This window comes from Aristolochia californica, unplaced genomic scaffold (assembly GCF_029961685.1).
Source record: "Aristolochia californica isolate CCGP_79_NKW_82.1479 unplaced genomic scaffold, dmAriCali1.0.hap1 SCAF_3, whole genome shotgun sequence".
Classification (NCBI taxonomy): domain Eukaryota; kingdom Viridiplantae; phylum Streptophyta; class Magnoliopsida; order Piperales; family Aristolochiaceae; genus Aristolochia; species Aristolochia californica.
Window position 1 is genome coordinate 10,548,524 of NW_027181992.1, and position 24,363 is coordinate 10,572,886.

General features: G+C 37.0%; 3 protein-coding genes across 5 annotated transcripts; 2 read left to right on the forward strand and 1 right to left on the reverse strand.

Annotated features, from left to right (window-relative positions):
• The first annotated feature begins 1,780 nt into the window (after positions 1–1,780).
• Positions 1,781–4,852, forward strand: LOC137959838 (transcription termination factor MTERF4, chloroplastic). The gene is made up of 3 exons (XM_068807223.1): positions 1,781–1,900; positions 2,012–2,070; positions 3,021–4,852. Exons 2-3 carry the CDS (start codon positions 2,038–2,040, stop codon positions 4,593–4,595), a joined length of 1,608 nt encoding a protein of 535 aa, XP_068663324.1. The 5' UTR covers positions 1,781–1,900; positions 2,012–2,037; the 3' UTR covers positions 4,596–4,852.
• Positions 4,853–5,357: 505 nt separating this feature from the next.
• LOC137959074 (choline/ethanolaminephosphotransferase 1-like) lies at positions 5,358–15,262 on the reverse strand. 2 transcript variants are annotated; one of them, XM_068806359.1, is made up of 19 exons: positions 15,151–15,262; positions 14,611–14,789; positions 14,052–14,061; positions 13,904–13,954; positions 13,256–13,333; positions 11,269–11,344; positions 11,158–11,180; positions 10,978–11,078; positions 10,338–10,432; positions 10,175–10,243; positions 9,488–9,557; positions 8,460–8,523; positions 8,348–8,388; positions 8,184–8,268; positions 7,019–7,081; positions 6,596–6,654; positions 5,962–6,014; positions 5,732–5,804; positions 5,358–5,650 (listed from the first exon to the last, which is right to left on the reverse strand). In XM_068806359.1, exons 2-19 carry the CDS (start codon positions 14,745–14,747, stop codon positions 5,629–5,631), a joined length of 1,170 nt encoding a protein of 389 aa, XP_068662460.1. In that variant the 5' UTR covers positions 14,748–14,789; positions 15,151–15,262; the 3' UTR covers positions 5,358–5,628. The 2 variants fall into 2 exon arrangements, with proteins under 2 accessions (XP_068662460.1, XP_068662459.1); XM_068806358.1 differs by lacking the exons at positions 14,611–14,789; positions 15,151–15,262 and having other exon boundaries at positions 14,052–14,096.
• A 4,914-nt stretch (positions 15,263–20,176) lies between these two features.
• Positions 20,177–23,851, forward strand: LOC137959930 (probable protein phosphatase 2C 35). Of its 2 annotated transcripts, XM_068807354.1 has the most exons (5): positions 20,177–21,460; positions 22,274–22,408; positions 22,489–22,677; positions 22,768–22,825; positions 23,192–23,851. In XM_068807354.1, the coding sequence occupies exons 1-4, from the start codon at positions 20,516–20,518 to the stop codon at positions 22,768–22,770; spliced, it is 1,272 nt and encodes a 423-aa protein (XP_068663455.1). In that variant the 5' UTR covers positions 20,177–20,515; the 3' UTR covers positions 22,771–22,825; positions 23,192–23,851. The 2 variants fall into 2 exon arrangements, with proteins under 2 accessions (XP_068663455.1, XP_068663454.1); XM_068807353.1 differs by having other exon boundaries at positions 22,489–22,825.
• Positions 23,852–24,363: the final 512 nt, after the last annotated feature.

Below are 24,363 nucleotides of genomic sequence, written 5' to 3' on the forward strand. Positions count from 1 at the left end.
CTTTGAACTTGAGAGGGGGGGGAAGAAGAGTCAGTGGTTTGAGAGAGGGGAGCTTCTTATTCAAGGTCGTACTGTTTGATTGGAAAAAGGTAGCTTCATAGTTGTATTTGAAAAGAAGAGAGTCAATGAAGGTTTTGTTCTTAGGGTTTTGAGAATCAGCATCTTAAAGTCATCTAGTCAATAACTGAGAATGATCATATGAGTTAGATTTTAAGAGCAAAATTCCCAAGTTAAAAAAATTGATATTAGTCATATTAAGATTTAGATAATAGTGTCAATTATTAATATACTAAAACATCAATTAATCAATAAATAAACTCTTCATTGGTTGGGCCCAAAATTTTAAGATCCAAATCAATCTATTTTACTTTGTAGATTAGATTGTTTCAAGTCTTTTTTTTTTTGTGACTCATCAACATATCGATCCATATTATGTATGGATCAAAAGTTTTCATCCACATACTAATCCAATCTATTTATTTTAAAATTGGATTGGATTTTATGGATCGAGGACAATTAATATTGTGAATTAATCTAATCCATTTGCAACCCTATGACTAAAAGTTTCTGTATAAAGAACGCAAAAGTTTAAGTGCAGCCACCCTTAGCTAGACTTGGAGTCCAAACTCTTTTGCTTCTTGATTGTCCTAACCGTATTGTATTTCCAAGTGCACCAAATAGGGGTATAAACAATATACAGAGGAAATGGAACAAGCTATTTCACATACTGACTTAAGCACCATTTTTCATTGTAATCAATTGTAAATAAGAGCATTCAAAATTTAATTATTTACTCTATTTTCAAGTGAATAAACAAGTACTAGGTAAATAAATGAAAATATAGTCAAATTTATTATATCTATAAATTTCTTTAAAATTAAAATAAATAATGTAACATCACTTTATAATGCCCAAAGACCAATAAAAACACCACATAACAACATAAACATAACAAGGTCCTTATAAAACTACTTCAATTTTGATTTCGAGGTTCAACAATAATTGATCTTATGCTATTCTCGAAATTCTTAAAGATAGTTGTTGTCTATTTTTTCTCCTTTCTTTATTATTTTGTAGTTGTTGTATCATTATTTTTCACATCTATTGTTTATTAGAAATTTGATCTACCCTTAAAGTCTTAATAACATAGTCGATGTTATACAACTTTTGAGCAAAATCAGTGGCGTTCTAGTCTACTGTCTCCTTTCTCATTCTTTCCCTATCGTTCCTTACTTTGCATAACGATGGTTTGTAGGGTGCCGGTAAATTGGTAGTTTGTTGTTTATGAATTCTCATATGTTTACAGCCAAGGGAAGAAAATGGGGCCATTCGAGCTTCAATTGTGTTAATTGCATTTGGACTTTATTCTTCATCTATTCCTTTTGTATTAGTTTTACCTCTCTTTTTATATTTAATTAATTTTATTTTTTAAATTTAAAAATTAAATTATTTATTTTATTTTGTTAATTAAAATTTTAAATAAAACTATCTTAATAAAATTAAATTTATTAAAATATTTATATGATAAACTCATTCTCCACTTTCTACTAAATTTTTCACCGTACATATTAATACAAAAAATTATTTTATATTACACTTTTTATTAAACACACTAACACAAAAAAGTAATTCACTTCCACCCCATCTTTACTCCATAGTACAAAGTTTTGGATACCAGATTTGGATTTATAGCTAGGGTTACCCTCTAGGATCTATCCCAGCCGGACGAGCGACGATATCCCTCGTTTGTTATTCTCAACGCGGGTGCGGGATTCTGAGGAGGATGTAACGAACCCCTGAGATATTTCGTATTGTTATCAAATCCCAGCTCGTCGGAAAAGACAGAGACCTTCTTCGTCAAAAAACGCTCCGGAGCTTTACGGAATTGAGTATTGATACTGTATTGATACAGACTACTTCTACTATCCGGTCATTACATTGTATCTGCAGTTTCTTCAAACTACTTTGACATCTATTCATTACATTGCATTTGTGTGTTTTCTATCTTCAGCTCTCCTCTGCTGGCTACCCAAGTCGATGTTATTCTGTTCTTCAGGTCACGTTTTGATGGTAAGTGTTTTTCTTCTTTCCAATTCATGAAGGTGAGATTGTGGAAAATCCATTCGCACATGTGTGAAAACTTGGATTGTTTAAGAGGGTTCCTCGGAACTTTCTGGGTAGGGTTTTAAGATTCTGCTTTCCGGTATGTCTTTGAGTGGTGTTTCTGTTGCTGTTGTTTTAATCTACTGTACCGGCTACGCATTATCGAAGTTGCCACGGGAACCCAGGTTCTTATTATCTATTATATTGTTCCTTCTCTTCTTGGTCTTTGCTTCTGCTCTCGTTTCTTACTTCTTTCTTGTCCCGCGACTGCTAACCAACGCTCACTTTAAAATTTTGATGTTTATTTTTTTTCCTCAAATTGTAAGGATTTAATGACTCTTGGAAGTTGTCTCCGATTTCTAGAATTGCTAGATTTCTATATTCTCTAAATCAAGGTATTGGACTCGTTTTGCGTCTGTTGGTTGAGCTATTTGACCGCAGAAATGCTGAATTAGGATATCTTGCTTCAGCTCCGGGGATGCATGGACCTGACCCTTCCCTCTGCTTATAAATTGTAAACTGCATATCCACCTTTCCCGGCTGGTGGAATCTCAGACTGCGATTCTCCTGCTAGCGAGCCACCTCAAGAAGTTTCCTCCTCTTTTCTTAAACTATTCGAGCTGCCAATCATTTTTTAATGATTCTACTTTTTCTGGAAATAAGAGACATGTTTAATCCCTACATCTGAACAACCTGAGAGTCCACTTTACCTCCAACTGGCCATGCTGTAAATTTAAATACATAATCCACAAAATATATATATTGAATTTTACCTCTCTTTTCAATTCCTTTATTTGGTTAACTAATTAGATCTACCTATATGATATATCTTGGCTTCTGTTGATTGTAAGTGACTTCACTATAATGAAATGCTTGATCCAATTTCTCATGCTGATGGAAGTCTCTCTGTATGACAGCCGCCCATAAATATGAAGTCTTTCATCTACAGTGGCTTAATGCAGCCCCGTCAATTTTTCCTACTTCACGAGTTATCCACTCCTACCCTCCGGTGCACCCAATTCAGTGCACTCACTCAAATTTCCTGTAAGAAGAAAAACTGTATTACTGTTCAAGTCTGTAATTCTGTTCAACCAAACACGTATTCTTCTGCGGCATCTACCAAATCATCTTTGACAATTACAGCAGACTCAGATCGAAAACCAGGAGGCCCCACGTCACTCTACAGTCGACCAAGTTTACATCAAATGAAGAATGAAAAGATAGCAAATCGGAGTCGGATTAATCAGTTTTTGAGGGATTTGGGTATTATACCTGATGAACTGGATGGATTGGAGCTCCCTGTCAGCATTGAAGTCATGAGGGAGCGGGTGGACTTCTTACACAAGCTGGGTCTGACCATAGAAGATATAAACAACTATCCACTAGTCCTTGGTTGTAGTGTAAAGAAGAATATGATCCCTGTGCTGGATTATCTTGGAAAATTAGGTGTTCGGAAGGCCTCTCTAGCAGAATTCTTGCGTAGATACCCACAGGTCCTCCATGCCAGTGTTGTTATTGATCTCCAACCTGTTGTGAAGTACCTACAGGGGATGGATATTAAGCCCAATGATATCCCTCGTGTACTGGAAAAATATCCGGAGCTGCTTGGTTTCAAACTTGAGGGAACCATGAGTACATCAGTGGCATATTTGGTTGGGATTGGAGTGGGGAGGAGGGAGATTGGAGGAGTTCTTACCAGGTATCCAGAGATACTAGGGATGCGAGTGGGAAGGGTCATCAAACCTTTTGTGGAACATCTTGAAAGCCTCGGGATTCCCAGACTAGCTGTCGCGAGACTTATCGAAAAGCGGCCTCTCATTCTCGGTTTTAACTTAGACAATCAAGTGAAGCCAAATGTGAATTCTCTCGTAGAATATAATGTCAGGAAAGAGATGCTGCCTTCTGTAATAGCACAATATCCTGATATCATTGGACTTGAGCTCAAGCATAAGCTTCACTCTCAAAGAAACTTTTTGGAGTCAATTTTGGAACTGGATGTCAAGGATACTGGTGTGTTGATTGAAAAGATGCCACAGGTTGTGAGTCTAACCCAATCATCTATACTAAAACATGTTAACTTCTTGAAGACTAGTGGGTTTTCTCCAGCACAAGTAAAAAAGATGATTATCGGTTGCCCTCAGTTGCTTGCATTGAATCTTGATATCATGAGATTGAACTTCGAGTACTTTCAGAATGAGATGCACAGGGATTTGGATGATCTGGTCAATTTCCCTGCTTTCTTTACTTTTGGGCTTGAATCAACAATACGACCTCGACATGAAATTGTTGCTAAAAAGGGCCTCAAGTGCTCTTTAGCATGGCTTCTCAACTGTAGTGATGACAGGTTTGAGGAGCGAATGAGCTATGATTCATTTGATATTCAAGAAATGGAAGTGGAGCCATCATTTGATATGAGAACACTAACAGAACCTAGGAGTGACGAAACAGATTCCGATGGGGACTATGAATCATATTCAGATGAGGATTGTTAGGAGAGGTGATGAGCATGTATCACTAACACTCGGACGACCAATTCTTGTACATTAAACCTCAGAGGAAATGTTTGACTGAGCCTTCTTTTCTTGTGGAATTTGACCAGGGAAGATCAGCTGATCGTTGTTATGGCCTTACGGACACAATTTACTTCGTTGGTCAGCGAATCTCAAAAAATTTGCTCTTATTGTGTACTGGAAGGATTCATTCACCACAGATACATCTTCTATGAACTTTTTTATATAAAAAAAAAAAAATTACAGTTAAAGCGTGATTAACAAGAAGCCGATGAGGGAGCTAGTACGAGATGGCAATTGCAATATGATTTCTAAAACCTTAAGTCTCCTTTTTACACTAATTTGTACTAGTAAGAAAGCACTATAATAGTTGATGAATCATATCGTTTCAACAAAGAAACCAGGAGAGCATTAGTGCCTTAACCCTTGGTTCCCTCAGGTTTAAGAGCCAAGAATGTTTCAGTAATATGTGATTGCGGGATGGAGACGGAAACAACAGATTAACCCTTAGGGTGACTAAATTTCACGTATATCTTTTATAGCATTGGCACATAGACGTTTCAAGTCTACTCGGCCAATAAATAAAATAACATAAAATGTAACCGAACTGGCAAGCCCAGCTACATTTGACAGCAAGAGATGCATTTCGATCACGCATCTGCAGTCCAATCTTTCTGGCGTTGAAAAGTTGCAAAGACAGTAAAATGCTTCACATTCATAATCTTTGTCAAGATCGAGTGCTGCTGAGGGCAAAATAATCGAGTAACAGATTACAACAAATTTAGTTCTAACTAGTTATCACCAATAATGAATTACAGTGATATATTAAAGAAAATTCTTCTACATGTGGTGCATAAATCCCGACAAAATAAGACATAATCAGTCCCAGCTGTGTGACAAAGGTAAAACTCATGGTACTAACTCCACCTGATTTGCACCAGCCAGATCGTCAAAGGTATAATACAGATATGTGCCGGAAGACATGCCATAGCATCCAAAAAATGACTTCCTCCTTTCAAGCTTCCTTCCTAGTTACCCTGTCAGTTATACACATTATAAGCTATGGAATAATTTTAGAAATACTCGACACGAATAAAAATGAAGAGCAACAAACGCACCTAAAGCAGTAGATGCCTAAAGCTGTGGTCATCTCTTTGATCACTGACGTAGCGAAATATAAGTAAAGTGATACTGCATCACAATTAAAGAAAAAAACGGTGCAAAAATACTCTTCAGTATCTTTCACAATACTGTAGAAAGGGTTAAGCTAAATTCCTTTTCTTGAATGGTGAGATTAAGCAACAAATAACCCTAACAGTGGTCTAACAACTAAGGGATCAGCTATTACCTGTGAATGCACAATAGCCAAGAATTAATTGTTTCTGGTCGAAGAAAGGAACTCTGTGAGGCAAAGCATGAAAAAGAAAGTGAAGGTCAAGCAACTCTGCATCTAAGGGACCGTTTGTACCACTATAGGAAAATAAAATAAAAGAACAACAAAATCACTATCCCTTCTACTATGTTTCTCATAGGAAAAAATCCCTCTGACCAGTTTTCTTGCATTTGTGTCGCCATAGGAAACAATGGGAAAATTAGTTATGGTATTTGTATTTACACTAGAAGTAAATTATTTTCATAAATAATACAAGATAAAGTTAAAAGTAAGAGGTAAGTGATCAAAAACCACTTTAGTGCTTCTTGGTTTATTTTTTCTATAGTTTCCTATTGGAGAATAGGAAACTCAATTTCCTGTTCTTTTTAAAATTTCTTATAAGAGGAATCAAGACGAAACAACCCGACCACAAATGCCAGAAAATTTTGGTCAACTGAAAAAATTTCCTATGATATTTTTTTCCTACACTTTCCTATAGGCAAAAACACACCTTAAAGGAAAAAGAGTAATGTTGTATAGGTTTATGGTTCCAAAGCAATCAAAACTGAAGTTAAAGATAAATTCAAGATGCAACAAGTTCTTCACTTACCCATCATTGATCCGAGCAGTGAGAGAATTTGCTATAGCAAAAGGAAGAACCAGAAGTGACTGTACAGAATTATGCAATCCATTAGTTTCCAGGATTTATTTTTTTTTAATAACAACTATCCACTGGAATGACATTTAAATTAATGATCTTAGTAAATCACTACAAGGAAATAAAATACATCCTAGTGTTACCATGGAGGCAAGGAACGACCAAATTTGGCCATTAGCAGTGACAAACATTTAACCTAAGAGCATTTATAAATTATAAAAAAGAAAGAAATATTTGTGGTTGGCAAATAGTTCACACGCAGGCGAGTATATCACAAGAACTAAAGAAGTATTATGGGTTTCCAATCAATACCAAACAATTAAAAATATGCCAAATTAACATTCCACTTCACATTCAGTTACAGATCAAACTCACCATACACATTCCAGTTTTCAAGCCCTTGGGTTCATCACATAAGTGAGCCAGAATCATTCTTCCCTGGACATAACAACATAGGAACCGTAATTAACGATTTGGAAAAGAGACTGGAGTATTTATCATTTATTTGTATTACTCCTGAAAGACACAGATTCTATCCAAAACTTCATCAAATTTCCTCCACTTGCCGTTAGAGCTTATGCAAAGGCAAATTTAAGTTCATAGATGAGAACATGGCATGAAACAGAGGACTATCAAACGTATGGCACCAAAAAGGAAAAAAGGAATAACGTCAGATGTAGGCTTTTAATAAGCGTGATTCAATTAATAACACAAACAAAATCCCAGAATACTAACAGCTAGTTCATTTTTAAGTTGGGATCACAAGTTAGATTATAAATGCCAATTAGTTAATAAGCCCGATTAAATTAACACAAAAAAATATCACAGAGTACTAACAGCTAGTAAATTCCTAAGTTGGGATGACAATAGATTATAAATGCCAATTAGAAAGACACTAGAGGTAGTATGGAGGTTTCCACCTCAAAACTACAATTTTTACTCTGGCCGAAAACTACTAGGCCCCTCGTAAAGACTAGAGGATGCAATCAAGCTTATCAAACTCAGATATGGAACTCCATGCAACACTGGTGGTCTAGGCACATGTCTGAAACAACTTCAGAAAAACATGAGGTACATAACAACATGCAGGAAGTGGCAGATGAATTTGCCAATAATATTATAGCTGGGTGCATTTGGAAAAAAAAAAAAAAAAAAAAACTTGAAATGGCTGCTACTTCCTGTTTCAACCAAAGCAGGCTTAAAGATTTATGAAGCTGGGGGATCTCAATACTGACCCTGTTTTATCACTCTAAACTTCAAAATCTAAACACAAGATGCTCTAGGGGAAGAAATGGCAACTCCAAGCATCAAAGACGTGAGTCAAAAGCTCTCTTCCCGTGTACCAGTTACATAACTAGGCCAAACAATATGGAGTCCAATACAATTTTCCAAAGAAAACATAACAGAGTAACTATATACAAGAGATGAAGACAAAAAGAATGTCCCTACAACTAAAAGATATGAAAACTTAAGAAAAAAGACACAACCTTGCCACTGTTGCACAGTTAATGCTAGGATAAAATGAGAAAAAGAATCTCACCACGAGGTAGCCAAATGCAAACCCCGTCCCTATTATCAACAAATGTGGGTAAGTCCGCATTATGTCAGATGTAGACAAATAAGACCTGCACAGTTCAAGATTTCATGTCTACTGCATAAGCACATCAAACACAAACAAAATCCATTAGTTTTACAGATATTTACCACATTAGAACTCCGCCCAGAAGCACAGCAAAAGGAAAGAGCTGGCAAAAGCAAAGAAAGTCAATAATAAGGAGGATAGAAATCAGCTACGATGCAAATAATAATGTATTACCATTGCTAGTGCCAACAGCATACTTCCCTTTCTTGCCTGGACCACCTTATAAACATTATAAATGCTGCAAAGAGAAAGTTAAATCATTTGAAAATTTGGTCCAAGTTTGAAACTGATGAATCAGCATCTCATGTAAAACAAATAAATTGTCAGTTGTATTAGAATGTTGATGAATTACATCAAAACTTTGCTATCGTTTCTTTTATTCAACACCCCATTAGAATCACATAAACCCAACCGATTGAAAGAAGCTGTGCTTATCCCAGCCAATTACCATCATAGATACTGCCACCATTAGCATCTTGTCCAAACTTATGTGCAGTCCGTTTATATGAATCCTTGTTCATTCTGCCCAATATTTTTTTAATTTGCTGATGCTACCAGCTGAGAATCATAAATTTTCATGCTAAGCACTTCAAGCATGACAAGCTCATTTTTTTCTCTCTATTTTCTGAAAGCATAGCATGCTGATAACTGGAACATTTGTTATGCTGTCATCCAAGTTTTTTCATCAATGTTTTTTTTTTTTTTAAATGACAAACTTTTTCATCAAAGTAGAAATATATCTCCTTGTTTTCTATATGTTAATTATACATGCACTGCCCTCTTTCCCTTGGTGAGACTTGAACTCAATTCCTCATACTGAAAATCTGCCTAGTGACCACTGAAGCCAAGGGCCCAAGTTACCTGTTCTTTTGTTTTTCATCCAAAGAAAATATGTTTCCCAATTTACTGTGACACGTGGAGGACTCTAACCAATAAGCAAAGGAATTACCAAACACAGACTAATGGCCCTCAAAAGCAGTTGTCTATCTACCCACTGTTAGGTAATAGAAAGACATTACCATAACTTCCAGCAAGTGGAATGCAGGGCTACTTTTAACCAATACCTGATTGTGAGTGCCGCAGCTTTTAATGTTAGAGTCATTACCTATTTAAGTATTTATTCCCTATATCAACATGTTGCAGATGAAAGGAAACAAAACTAGAAACAGGATTCAATAAAAGATAATGTATGAGAACTTAACTTGTATCCAACAGTAGGTATAACAGCACCAATGACCATACCGAATAAAACAAGTTTGTACATTGGCATGCCTGACAGAAAACCACAAGAAAAAAGTGAGTTATTACAGAAAAATAATATAACATATGTACAACTTAGGAATACCAAGACAATAATCTTCCTTCAAAAAATGGATAAAGATCGACAGTAGGGATTTGATGGAATGAAGCACAAGATAATATCTTTTTCTACCAATAAATCTTGCCATAACCAACTAGAAGTAACAGTACCAACATTTGAGTTCTATCATGCACTTAGTAATCCAAAGTGCTTAAATTAACACCTAAAACACTTCTTGCAACTACTACCTCACACTATAAAGATAGGAATATAAAAAAGAGAGAAAAGTGTATAGAAACAACATATAACAAACATCTTAAAATAAAAACTCATATTTGTTTTAAACGGTTGTCCATACTCATGTATCATGAACCCAAAAATCCAATAATGAACAGCCAATACTAGCAGAGGCAGCAAAAGGCTCAATATCAACCTGTATCAGCTAATGACTCCCATCTCAGACACCTCAAAATCAGTACATGTGATACAGAAACCATTGACTTTTATAACTATCTTTTCTACCCTCACCACTTTGCTCCATAAAAAGGGAAAAGGTACATATGCTTCTTGTACTACTGAAAAATCTTACCAGGAACCAATGGAAACCAACTCAAGAAGGGAAGAGATTTCCTAAAATCACATGCCCACCATTCAGCACCTGAAGACACTCACATAGCACAGAGAATGAAATAGCTTTTTATTGAAGGTAATAAGCCCGTTTCTCAAGATAAGTAAATAATAGTACAACTTACCTACAAATCCAGTAAATATATGGCTAAAATAAATCAGCATAAGGCCTTCCGTAGGACCATTGATTTCTGGAAGAATAAGTGTATTGGTGAAAAAGCTGCATCAACATAAACAATGTAAATAATACACTCCAAAAGTGATTTAATATTATTTTATGTATATATTTGTTCAAAAAGTCCACAGAAGACAAAAAAAAACCAATCATCATCATGGTTGGCAGTATCTGTCATGAAACAGCTGATACAGAAGTGAGCTTAATCAGCCAGCACATGACAAGAGCAAAAGAACTTTAGTTGCAATTGTAGCAAAAGAACTTTAGTTGTTGAACTTTCACAATTGTCATTGAGTGTTTCTGAAGGAACGTACTTTAAAAGTGTGAAGAAACAATATTGGCTAAAGAATCTGGTCTAAAGTTACATATTTATCTTTTTCAGACTACAAGAAATTCAGCTTCACCATTTCAGGATAATTTTGTCTAGATTGTTTCGGATTTAAACAGAAGTTAAGTCTGAAGTGGAAAGGATGACAAGATGAAAAAATAAATACAAATTAAAAAAATCAAAAAAGCCAAAAGAACTTAAAATATGCAAGACACTCCTGTAAAAACTTAAAAAGAATAAACCAGTACCCTCAACAACTTACTGTTCCCATGTAGCACAATAAAATGGAACAGTTGAAATAACCCAGAACCAGAAAGTGTCCTTCCCACACATCGCAGTACTTCCAAATGCCAAGGATTCAAACTGAACCAATAAAAGAGCCTACTCAATGATACCATAGCACAGGCAATGAAAAACAACAGCTAAAATTGAGTAGACATACCGTACAAGCAAGTGCATCACAACCTGCAAATTAAGGTAAGACATGTAAGGTTGTATAATATGTTGCATCAACTAACAAATGCTCAAACATAAAGCACAATAAGGAAATAACCATGATCAAAAAGCTCCCCAAGCGGACTGGATGAATTTGTACGCCTTGCTTGCTTCCCATCAACGGCATCAAAAGTCTGATGTGCACATTGTTCAGGGATTTTAAAAAGAATCCAGAGGCAAAAATAAATGAATTTTATTCTTTTAATTTCATGAACAGAAATAGCCAAAGATTCACATGGGATCTCTTTTGCTGTGTGATTTAAATACTCAGGAATGGCAGAAAGAGATTGACTGGTGATAAATAGAAGTGCACAACTAATCAAAACCCATCATAACTGACATTGGTGAAAGAAAACATTTGAAGAAACTTTCACATGTGTTCCTCTACCATCATCAGAATCATAGTTGTCTAGATTGGGAATTCAGAAACCGATGTCCTTCTAAATGAGGGTTGTCTTTTTTCAGTGCACTTCAACAAATGTAAGCAATAAAGACCAAACATGGCCAACCCGAAATAACCAAAGAGGCCAGGTACTTAAAAATGCATAGAGAATAATTGACAAGGATACTAGATCAAAATAACTGGTTCACAATGGTTGGGATTAGACCTTCAATTGATAACATTTAGCTTCATTAACCCAAAAATACCTCAATAAAAATGTTTAGTCAATTGATACCATCTACTCCGGACCAACCAATGCTGCATCACCAAATAATCTTAAACTACAGAAGTTATGAAATTTGAATTAGATCTAGTAAAGATACCAAGGCGAATGTTCAGTCTCAGCTAGACTCCAGCCAACCCCAGATTAAGCAGCATTGAAACAGTCAAAATAATCAGAATTTTTTGTGTAGTGATCATCTTTTCAATCCTTCAGCATACATTCACCCAGAAATACCTCAATACAGTAACTTTTTCAATAGATCCCATCTACTGGGAGTAGCAAATGATATCTCAAAATATCCTAAATAAGTGTAGTTTGGAAAATCTGCATTTCCCCTATTAACCACAGTGGCAATTGTTCAGTTCACATGTCTCTTGCCTGACTGTGAATTGAGCAGCATCCAATACGTCAATCTATACAGAAGTTTTTGGGTAGTGATTGTCTTTTAAATCCTTGAGCATGATGGAACCAAACTCCATATTTGTTCTATCATTTGGTAGCTCATTTTCTCAGCTAGCTCTTCACCAAGTCCTTCACTACTTTTGTCCATTTAATTCCAGCATTCATCTATTCTTCTTGGCCCAATCTCCATCTAACACGCATACAATCTTGAAGGACGCTCTCTTGTTTTCTCATTTATCAGTCTCATTTAGGGTGGAAACTCGACCCAAAAACCCCGGGTTCGGGTTTCGGCTTTCACCCTGCGGGTCAAGAACGGGGCAGAGAAAGAAAAAAAACCCACTGAGTTTCTTATCAGAGACGGGTTTCCCCTATCCGATCAGTGGGGATGAGACAGGGACGGGTCAGGGAAGGGTCAGGTTCACAGGGACAGGGCAGGGACAGTGATCAGGTCTGGGTTGGGTTTGACGTTTCGGGTTTTTTTGGGGTTTGAGTTTTAGGGTCAGAGGTCTGGGGTTGGGAAACCCAACTGTGGCCACCCCTAGTCCCATTCCTACCTGTTTTAATATATTCTCATATATTTTTTAACTTTCCCGATTCTGTCATATCCATAGAATACTGATCAAAATCTTTGAAAAATCGTTTCTTTCAGATAGATCAAGTCTGTGTTGGTTTCTTGTTGCAGCAGAAAAAGATTCTGAGCTCACTAAGAGCCAGTTTAGAAGGCCCAGCATTTCTAAAGTAGCATTCCTGATATTGCTGCATTCAGTGAAAGAGAAGTGCTTTTTGATAAATATTTTTTTAGAGGTCCCGTTATACAGCACAAAAGGACTGATGAAAAGACAATGTATGGCCTCGGAATCCTCTTTGCCAATAACAGACAAAGAAGCTAACATTCTAAAAAGTGCTTATGCATCAACAAGGTGCAGAAACTACAATCATGAATGACAAGCACAAATGCACATAAACAAGAAGTCAAACCTGATACAAGAAAAGAAGCAATCCATGTGCAAAATGAACCCATCTTGGCGGGGGAGTGTCAAGGAAAGGTGAATATATCTGCCAATGTAAATCAACACAGTCAGGATAACCTCGAGGAAAGGATTATAGATGATAAGACTTACTCATCATACATGTTTTAGATATGTGTTTTCTATCATAGTTAGGTTGAGATCAATGGATGTGTAATTACACATCTCTACGTGCATGAGGTAAAAGATGTCCACAAGAAATCCTTTGAGAAAACAGATATTTGCATAGTAGTAAATAATATACACTAAATTGTTTGGACAACCCAAAAATAAAAGTTGCCTCAAGAAGGCAAAACATATCATTATTTCCTGTAGACCTATTAATCTTTTTTTTCTGAAAAATGTTAAGGGACACTCCTCTTTCAAATCAAGTCTTTCATTGTGTCACGCTTCGAGTTTGGTTCGTACTGAATGGAACAAACTCTCTAGTTCCTTCAGATAATTTCATCAATAAAGAGGATGCCAAATACAAAATTACAGAGTTTCACTGATGGACACAAAAAATTATTGCAATAAATAGTAGCCAGCATGAATAAATAAGACTAAGCATGAGATGATAACTACCTACATGTTCCTTTTCAAAAAATAAACAACTTACATAACCAAGAAGTGCAGACAAGATAAGGAACATGAAACCTGTAAGTGTAATCTGGAAACAGAAAATGACAATGGAAATTATTAATAAATATGGATAGAAGAATAATAAATAAATGGTTACTTTCTGGCAATTATAGAGTGTGTCTTACCATATTTGGCCTGGCCAAGTACCCAACCATTTGAATAGGAGAACAAGAGAAACAAGAATTTGCAGTTAGCGACTTCTGTTAATAGAGTTCATAAACTGATGTATCAAAAAGATATACCAGCACCGAAGCAATAGACTTCCAAGACTACATACTAACTACAAAAATAACTCTAGGATATGAACTCAGATTCACTTGGTACCGAATTTCAGAATAATAGACAGGATATTGGTCTGTGGAAAATAAGATCTTAGCTAATTTTTTTCCTCCTCTCACCCTTTCTCATAAAATGTTCGCAGGTACAGAAAATATGCTGACAAATGCCACAATGATGATAATAAAAATGACAGGGCAGCTAAATAACGCAGGTTGCGTAGGTAAGTAAGATGACGAAAACGGTGACTCTAAAGAATTGGCATATGAAACTAGTACAATATTTCACACTACTCTCAAGCTTCCTCCCAAGATACAAAAGAACAATATCAATCACATATTGACCGACTTATAAAAACAGGAAAAAAAAGAGCTGTCGACAGCAGAATCCAATTATTGGAGAACTCACGGCATCCAAAGTGGAAAGAGGTTAACACATCGGCTCCAATAAGGTTGCAAGATATATTTTGCAACATAAGATCTGTCAACACCGCTGTATTTATACTTATGCAGGGTAGCAACGCCATGCTGACCGATGTACCCCATTTTAAGTGCAGCTTCGAGTTTAATTGTTGCGGCTAGTCTCCTCTGTCAAATATCAAATTTAAACAAGTCAATCTAAACATAAAATTTGGGCATAACAAATAGCGGTGGATAAGAGTAAAAATAAGTAGATTGAAACTGATAGTTCAACGGCTCCAAAAACGAAGCTTAAATGTAATATTTAAACGAGGAGAAAAAAAGTAAACGGGGAAAATCCTGCGTAATTCTAAAGAGCGTCAAAAGTGAGATGTGCAATAGAAAAAAACCAGAAAAGGAGATAAAAAAATTACGAAACGGTATCAGCGGAAAAAAAAAAGGTATAAAAGAGATCAGAGGACAAACACGATTCCAGATCTGTAGAGATGCAGAGACAAATAAGAGAAGAAGAGAAGGAGACTGCACCCACCTGTTACTAGTCGATGAACTCGAGATCGCGTACGAGAGAACTCCCGCTTTTTTAGTGTGGAAAAGCGTTTGATTATTTTTTGCTTTCTCCGGCCCTAAAGGAGAAATGAGGGGTAAAGGAGCAACCAATGAGAGAAAGAGACCGTCCGTCACAAACCACAAAGTAGAGAATGCAGCGGGCCCCGCCGATGGGCCACCACCGGGACAGATCAACGGTTCGACTTGTCCGTCGTGTCAGCTTTGTCTTGTCATTGAAAGGGCGCACGTGTGTTGTAGCTTGTACGAATTTCGGCATCGGAACACACGTGAATAGAACGGGTCCTCGCCTGGGGCGGAGAAAGGGAATTAAAAGTACCTGAAAATGTTGGCTGCAGGAGGTCTCACCTCCCGCCGTTCTCGATCTGCCATTAATTCGCTTCCGGCGAGAGGAGAAGATCTTTCTCTGCTTCTGGGAGCTGCAGACAGCGCTGAACTTCATCAATGCATCTCATTGGGTAAGTACAGCCTCTTTCTAAGTCACCATTGAGCACACACAACAAGGAGACGCAGCGTTCCGGAGATCTATACGGTTCTTTCCTTCTCCAATTTCAGACGTTATCTTTGCGCATTGCATGAGCTTTAGCTAAGTTTTGCTCAGTTGCGTGCCGTTCGGATTTCAGATCGCTTAATCTGATTCCAAATTCAAACCTATTATCAGAGATTCAGAAGACAGAAAAAAGTTTTTCGCCTTTTTTTCTGGGAAATTATTGACTGTAACTGCTGAATTCTGAGCGTGAAAATGAAATAAGTAAAGAAGGGGCGTGCAGTCTGGGAGACCGTGTTTTGAGAGTTCCAATACAGAGGAGGACAAAAGTTCAGGGTTTCGTGTATAAACTATGAAGTAGCGATGGGATGAATGACTGTGAGCGGCACCGTGTTTCAATTCAACTTGATCGTTTTCTATGGTTCATTCTTCGAGCCAACAAGTCAGACAAAAACAGTAATAAATGTGAATATTGTTTTCAACCTGTAACGAGGAGACCCTTCCTCCTTGACTGCTGCGACCCAGGGCTCCCCGCAGAGGTTTTGCTAAAGCTTGACGGAAGTTCTGGTTCGCAAGTTTCTGACCAAACAAATAAGATGAATCTGTTACTCGCAGTGAATTGAGTGACCGTTAATCCGAATTTGTAAATGTACCACTTTGGGATAGTTTGTGTCAAAATTTACGAAAAATAATTTCTAATTTTTAGAAGAAAATTGCTCTACTGGAAAAATCATTTTTCTAACATATTCTTTTGCATTTGTGTGGTCACCGGAAATAATTGGATAAATTTTTAATTATAATATTTGTCTTATATCAAAAACAAAATAAAAAACTATAAAAATTAAGACGTCAATTAATGGCCAGTTCTTGATTTATCTTTCTTATGGTTAATATTGAAACAATAGAAAAAAATTAATTATATTAAAATTTTATCCCAAAAAATAGAACAAAACCTGTCCTTAAAATGAGTTTATCTTTATGATTTTTTAATTTTTGGTAATCAAAGTCATGAGATGTCTAGGAACATTGTAAGAGGGAATGTTATGTTAGATGTTAAATTGAACATGATAAACTGAATCATACTTTTATAATTAATTAAGAGTGGTATTTATATAATTTATAATAGAAAAGATAAACTTTAGGATAAATCCAATGGGATTTTATCCGATAATTGAAAATATTTTATCTGATAATTGAAAAGATTATATTTATCCTTTATCATACTCCCTCAAGATAGGCCATTATAAGATAGATCAATCTTGTCTCATAGTAATTGAAACCGTGAAGTTATCATTGGTATGTAAGGAGATTTATTTCAAGGGTTCTTGGAAGTAAAATGATTGGAAGAGAAGGCGTAATTCGTCTGAGGAGAGGGAAAATGGCAAGCAAATCTATATCGCAGTCGGCATGGGCAAACGGCGTCGACGGAGGTGCGTGCTAGTGGTAGCATTGGGGTGGAGGGATTTCGGCGATGGGAGCACTGAGAGAAGGGAAGTGATGGACTTTCGCAACGACTTCATGATGGAGATGAACGTCGATGGCGAGACGACAATGACATCGTAGTCAGCAAGGTTGGCGATCTCAGCAAAGGTTGGGGAGAAACCGAGGAGTAAAATGTTGTAGAGGGTTTCGCCTTCGACAAGACAGGATTTGTAGAGACGAAAAAGAGGGAGAGAAATGCGCAGAAGGGACACAATGTCTTCGCCGACGACAGGGAATGGCAACGACAACAGATGGCGAGAAAAGATGAAGTGGCAGCAAAGATGGAGTCGGACTAGGGACGACAGTGATGATGGACATGGAATCGATGAGACCGATGGGAATGTCTTGGCCAAGGTTCTTGGTCTCCTTCGCCATGGTGGTGACGACGTCGACGCCAACTTCGGCGAAGAAGAGGAAGACCTTTTTTTTTAGGATGGCAGATTGGGGAGAAGGAAAGATAATTTTTTGGTTTGCATAGGAGAGGCAAAGGGCAGTTGGTGGTCATTGCCCAGTGGGTCAACTTGAATTGTTGGTTTGTTCTGATACCATGTTAAATAATAACTGAACTACATTAGAGGGTGAACTGAACTACACCTTTATAATTTATTAAGGGTGGTATTTATACAATTTAGAATATAAAAAATAAAATTTACATAAAAAGACAAATATAACATGGGATAAATCCAATGAGATATTATCCGATAATTGAAGGGATTATGTCTATCCATTATCATGTTACACAATAGACTAATCATAGCTCACCCGTAATTGCGATAAGGATCCCCTTTTAGAAAGTTATTATTTTCATTTGTATGTATTTTAAATGATTTATATCCGATTACCTTTAATCTTATGAAAACTCAAATTCAATTATTTGTTCGAGAAAGCCCTCCTAAGAGACTATTGAACTTAGTTTCTATCAAAATTTATGAAGTGTTTTTCATAAGAAAATTCAAATCATAAAAGTTACTCCATAGCATTACATTTTAAATTGGACTAATTAGAATTGGTTTGATTATATAAGAACTAATGAGTATTAAATATCTCTCCTTCATTTTTTTAATTAAATGACTTGAATTCGAATTTCTTCTTATTATAGTTTCTTTGTTATGCGTTTATAATTGATGTTCTTGGGTTTTTTTATGTTTATTAAATTTTAATAATAAAAAATAGTATTATTATTAGGGGTGGCATTGAAAGTAAATAAACTTGAACTCGTATATTCGAACTTTGTTTGATCTGAATATTTTGAGTTTGTAGACAAACTCAAACCTTTCTCTTTAACATTTTCCGCTACGGATTTACTCCCAGAGACCTCAAGGATTAAAGAGGTAAAAGGCATAATCCCTAGATTTTGCATGACGGTCAGCCATGGCAGGCAGTAATAGAAGTGGGGGGAGATGTTTCGAGGTGCCGATTTGGGAAAGCGAATCAACGCAACAAAAGCAAGAAAAGCACATGGCTGCTCCTGCTTCGACATGCTTTCCAGGAACGGTTTGATTTGCACCAAAGGTTGATTTATGGATTTTTCTGTCTCGTAAAAGAAACCCGATGCATCATCTCTGCAACCCGTATTCCAATATGCCAGTCTCTCTCATTTGATTATGTGATGGAAAGGGCTTTTTGGATGTTGCTTTACCTGGGACTAATTTAATGCAGGAAAGCCCTTTTTGGCTTTCGTCATGGGTTATCCTTGCCCCCTTTTCTCTCTCTCAGACATTCTTTGTTTGTACAGGACGTCCCCTGGGGTTTGTGACCCTTTTGCGGTCGTCATTGGAATAAATCTGCGCCCAAAATGGCATGGCTTTACGGCTGGAAACAACCAAAGTATCTTTTCTGCCTGTTGTCGAACGTATTCCACTGAAATATTTTTTTGTTTCAGCGAGAAAATGAATCGTAACTGTTTGTCAACGAGAAGCCATTTGGCAGTTCAGTATGCGGTTCTTCACTGTGCTTGTGTTTCGACTTCGTCGTATTTTTAACGATTGATTCGAGGATCTTTGATTTTGATTTTTGGTTCTGAAAACTTGACCCTGTTCTCAATTTTTGCTGCCTAGTGCCGAACTGGAACTTGGGAAGTGTTAAAATCTGGTAGAGAGATGAGTTAAATAAAACGGAAACTTAATGTAAATCAACTACTCCTGGAAACTGTCAGGTTTCGTCAGTCTGCACAAACTCAAGCACGCTCACGAACCTTTTGTCTGAGACTGGTGCATTTTTCCTTTGAAAAATACTTCCCTTCACAGACAGCGAAAGCAGAATACTTTTTTTTTTAATGGAATGGACAGTACAAGGAAAAAACTAAAATTTCCTTCTCCAAAAACGAAAATTGCAAAATAAAAACTGGAAAAGGATAAAGGTTAGAAGAACAAGATTTATGGCTAAATTAAACTGCCAAAGAGTTTTAAACTTAAGAGATTCATATCCTAACATTTTTTTGTCTCGAATTCTTTAGAGCTTAAAGATACCCTTCCCAACAGAAACCTGCTCCATGAAGGATTAAATTGTATGCTCAACTCTCTTCACATCAGTGACCAGGAAGAAAAGAGTTGCCACCTTCAAGACTGAACTCTTATAGCAAGTATCAGCGTTCTGCACTAGGCATCGTTGCTTCCTTTGTTTTATAGAACTTTTTTAAATTATTTCGCGGGGTTTTAGATTTTAGCCTCTGTTTCCTGAACCATGGGTGGTTTACAGAGACCTCGTGTAGACATGCGCACAGCTAGTTTTGAAATAAACCCATATCAAGTTAATCAAATCTGAATGCTTCTATTAATAGACATCCATGCCAGGAATGGCCTGCTGCTTTTGGGGTGTTTCTGTGGTTTGCTTTAGGGTTTTTGTCATTGAAGTCTTTCTTTGATTCTGTCAAGAATACCTTCCTCTAAGCTTCAAAAAGGAACATAACAGCCAGGAATAAAAGCATATCAGAGCTACCCCTACATAAACACGAAGTCCTTGAAGACGCTTGGCAATTTAGGTTTTTTTTTTTTTCTTGTTTTGTGCTCCCGAAAAACCTTGTTCCTGGAGAATACCCTTTCATGTATAACAGTTTCACAATTTCTGAAAAAAATGGCCTCCAGTTTCGTCTTCTAGAAATTTTATGTGCTATTAGTTATCTTCCACGGAAATGGGTTTTGCTCAAGAAACTGCAGCTAAGTTGAAGACCTTTTTGTCACAGCTGATTTCTCTACATGATGATTTATCAATCATGATCCCTCAAGATCCGATATTTAGATTTGCTTGGTAAAAGGGTTATGTTAACGTTAGATTTCCTGCCTTCTTCCAAAGCTGAAATTGCGACCTTGCGCGACTGTGTGACTTGTTTTCCGTGGGTGTCGCTCGCAACTGACTTTTACAGATGGGCTGTGTCAACGCAAAGTGTTGCGCCCATTACGAGTCCTCATCAACTGATGTCGATGTCAGGAATACCGGCGACACAAGTATTTATAATCCGCTTAACGTCGGAGTTCACCACAATCTCCGCCATGCCCTTACTGAAAGCTCAATTGGGTGTGAAATTGTTCCTTCACACAACTACCAGCTTCAGTATGCTTTCCTCACACAGCGTGGCTACTACCCCGACTCTCCTGATAGAGAAAACCAGGACTCGTTTTGCATCAGAACCCAGCTCCAAGGTAACCCAAATCTCCACTTCTTTGGTGTCTTTGACGGGCATGGCCAGTTCGGCGGACACTGTGCCAATTTTGTTCGAGAAAGATTGGTGGAATTACTGGCAAATGATCCCACATTGTTAGATGACCCTGTAAAAGCATATACTTCTGCATTCTTATCTGTAAATGAGGAACTCCATGACAGTGAGATTGATGATACAATGAGTGGTACTACTGCTATAACCGTCCTTGTTATTGGTGACACTCTTTATGTTGCCAATGTGGGTGATTCAAGGGCAACACTGGGTGTGAGGAGAGGAAATTCTGGTGTAGTTGCTGAAGATCTTTCCAGTGATCAGACCCCATTTCGGAGGGACGAATATGAGAGGGTGAAGCTCTGCGGTGCCAGAGTTTTGAGCATTGATCAAGTAGAGGGAATCAAAGATCCAAATATTCAAGCCTGGGGCAGTGAAGAAAGTGATGGTGGGGACCCGCCAAGGCTCTGGGTGCAGAATGGAATGTATCCAGGAACGGCATTTACTAGGAGCGTTGGTGACTCGACTGCTGAGAAGATTGGAGTCATTGCAGAACCCGAGATTTTGAAGCTCCAAGTCACACAGGACGACCTGTTTTTTGTGGTTGCAAGTGATGGGGTTTTTGAATTTCTCAACAGTCAGGCAGTTGTGAATATGGTAAGGAGAAAAATATTAGTTTGAGATGTATTTTGGTGAATTGAACGAAGTTTTTAATAGGCCTTATATCTGACTATTTTGCTCTAGTTCCATGTTCAGTCATTCAGCCAATTCTCTTCCGATATGTGTGTTTCCTGGGTATTTCAAAAAATTTCAGAAAATAACATTACAGAAAGCAGGATACAATTTCTGTGGCTGGGTTTCTTTTGCATGGCCCCTCTCTCTCTCTCTGTCTGGTTGGAACTGAAAGTCTGTTTTGCATCTTCACATCATTTTTGGGAAATGATTTCTTAATTCTGTGCAATAATGCTTATTAAACTCAATATGTCCACAACAGGGTTTTTTTTCCTTCACTTAATCCAACCTGATGCTAATGTAAGAAGCAAATGAATGAGCAACCACTATTCTTACTTATTTTTCATTAGTTATGATGTCATACCTGGTAAAGTTTCCTTAACTTAGCATCTGGCAGTTGGAACTGAAAGTACATTTAACATGATATCTTCTCATCGAAGTTTGATTAGTCATCCCTTCTTGATAAGGACTGTTGGCCTCATCTAAGTAGGCTAAAGAAATTATGAGGCTATTGCATTTAAAAAAAGTTAGCAAAACAGGACTCTATAGTCTTGATACAGCAGAGAAGCATTACTTTGACGATAGGTAGAAAAACTTCACTGGTGATTTCTCTTAGTTGACATTCGCTTGAGGAGGTTGTTCTAAACACCGATGTGTTTGTTGTTGTGTTTCATTTGAAGTGTCTTGCTTTGGATCCAATTGTTGATTGTCAGAAAACACTGCTCTTACTTAATGCAGGTAGTCAAATTTATGGATCCCCGCGATGCCTGTGCTGCAATTGCTGCAGAGTCATATAAGATATGGCTTGATCACGAGAATCGAACTGATGATATAACAATCATCATTGTCCACATCAAAGACCTACCTAAAAATGTACGAAGATGAAACTCTGTTCTCTGTTATGGTCTGATTGATTTCTGTCTCTCAAATTTTTCTTTATCTTTGGGATTTAGGCTAATAATGCTGCAACAAATGGAAGAAGAGTTCATACCAAACCGGCTCTCCTGGTTTCTGAGAGAACAACATCCAATAGGTTGTTTGCTCCCAAGAGTGAGATAAATTTGGATGCACAGTCTACTTCACTTAACCTATCCATGGAGTGTAGTTCAGCATGTGTTGTTCCATCTCCAACACGCCCAAAGGTCCTGGAATCGGTTTGTTGATCTTCTCTAATTTGGCATTTTTCTGTACTTATCCCCCAGTTTGACTTGGTTTCTTTTGTTTCATGTCAGTGATGGGATTTATTACCCTAAGCAAGTTCAGTGGTGTGTGCTGTAAAATAGATGAAAGGTATTCTTCACATCTGGTACTCGCATTGATACATGTTTTTGGCAACTTGGAACTGTAATTTAAGTAATCTAATGTCATTATTTTGTTCACTGTACCCAATGTCTTTTTAAATTTCAGTGCATGGACGTAATTATATCCTTGTCACCTTAGCATCACAACTGCTCTTGACACTTCATGAACACATTCACTATTTCTTCTCATCTTAATTTTCTTGCCACTCTGTAAATTCTTGGATGATGGGTGATCAGATAAAATCCAGTGCAGCATGATCTAGTTAGCACGGTATTCTTTTTTCTTTCCATGAAACTGTCTGCTGCTATTGGAGTTAGTCTTTCTCTGCAATCGTGAATCATATCTTTTGGCTAGGTGTGACTACACAAAGCATTGTAAATCCCCTAGAAAATATTCAAGAAGAGCTGACTGGGCCATGACAAGTTCGAGTGATTGAACCTCCACCGGAAAGTTGATCGACACCAAAGAAAGCGGAGGCAGAAGTGTATGTACCCTTTGTGTGCAAGCTTCTACTGAGAAACTGCTCTTTCAGAAAATCCTTCTTCATCATTGTCAAATACTAAGGAACATTGTTCTTGTTTCACTTGGATAGAATATGAAGTTACTTAAATTAACCGTGCTCAGTCATAATAACATCCTCTTATATTTGTGGCAAAAAGAACTATCTAAACAGATGATAAGGCGCAAATAATTTTTTGTAAGCTGCTAGGAAAAAAGGCTGTGAGCACCAGAGTGGTTGTCACAACTGGTGTGTTCTGTTGGATTTTATGTGATTGGATTTGGTTGTGATGGAGTTGATGCTTCAGAAGCGGGATATGCACACCAAAAATTAGCCTGTGTTCATTTCAAAACTGTAAAATTTCTTGATTCTCCATTGTATTTCTAATGCATTTGGATGCAACTGTTGTAACTTTTACAAAGCACAATTAGTTGCTTTTTGCTTTTCGCTAAAATGCTTTCCTTCGGTTCTCGGATAAGCTCTCCTTTGTATTTATCACTTTGTTATTATTATCTCTTCGGTTTAGCTTATTGTTGTAAACTGTATATAAATAACACTCTTAATCAATATAAATATGTAGTTCAGTTTAGCTTCTCATACTTTGCCCGTCTTTAGAGCTTGGTTTTGAGAATAAATGACTTGTCTATAGTGGCTTAAATGGGAAGAACTGGGGCTACATGGATTGAGCATTAGTGATTATAGAGAAAGAAAGATTTTAGAATTATTGGTTGAAATATATATTTTCCTTTATAAATTTCAAGACAACCATTTTGATTTTATAAGTGTAGGTTTCATATTCAGTTGCTTAGTCTAAGTTAGTGACTTTGGAAACCTATAAATACCCCCATGGTCTTGCAAGTGAGGCATGTTATTGGACCCAATTTGATTGAAATGGAGCAGGCTAATCACTTGTAAACAGTTTAAGCTCTCCTCTGGTGCTTTACATTTTCATTCAAAGTCGGTCTTAAAATGAAATGTATGGACTTAATTATATTGTGTTTATATATTCACATGATTTTATTATCAA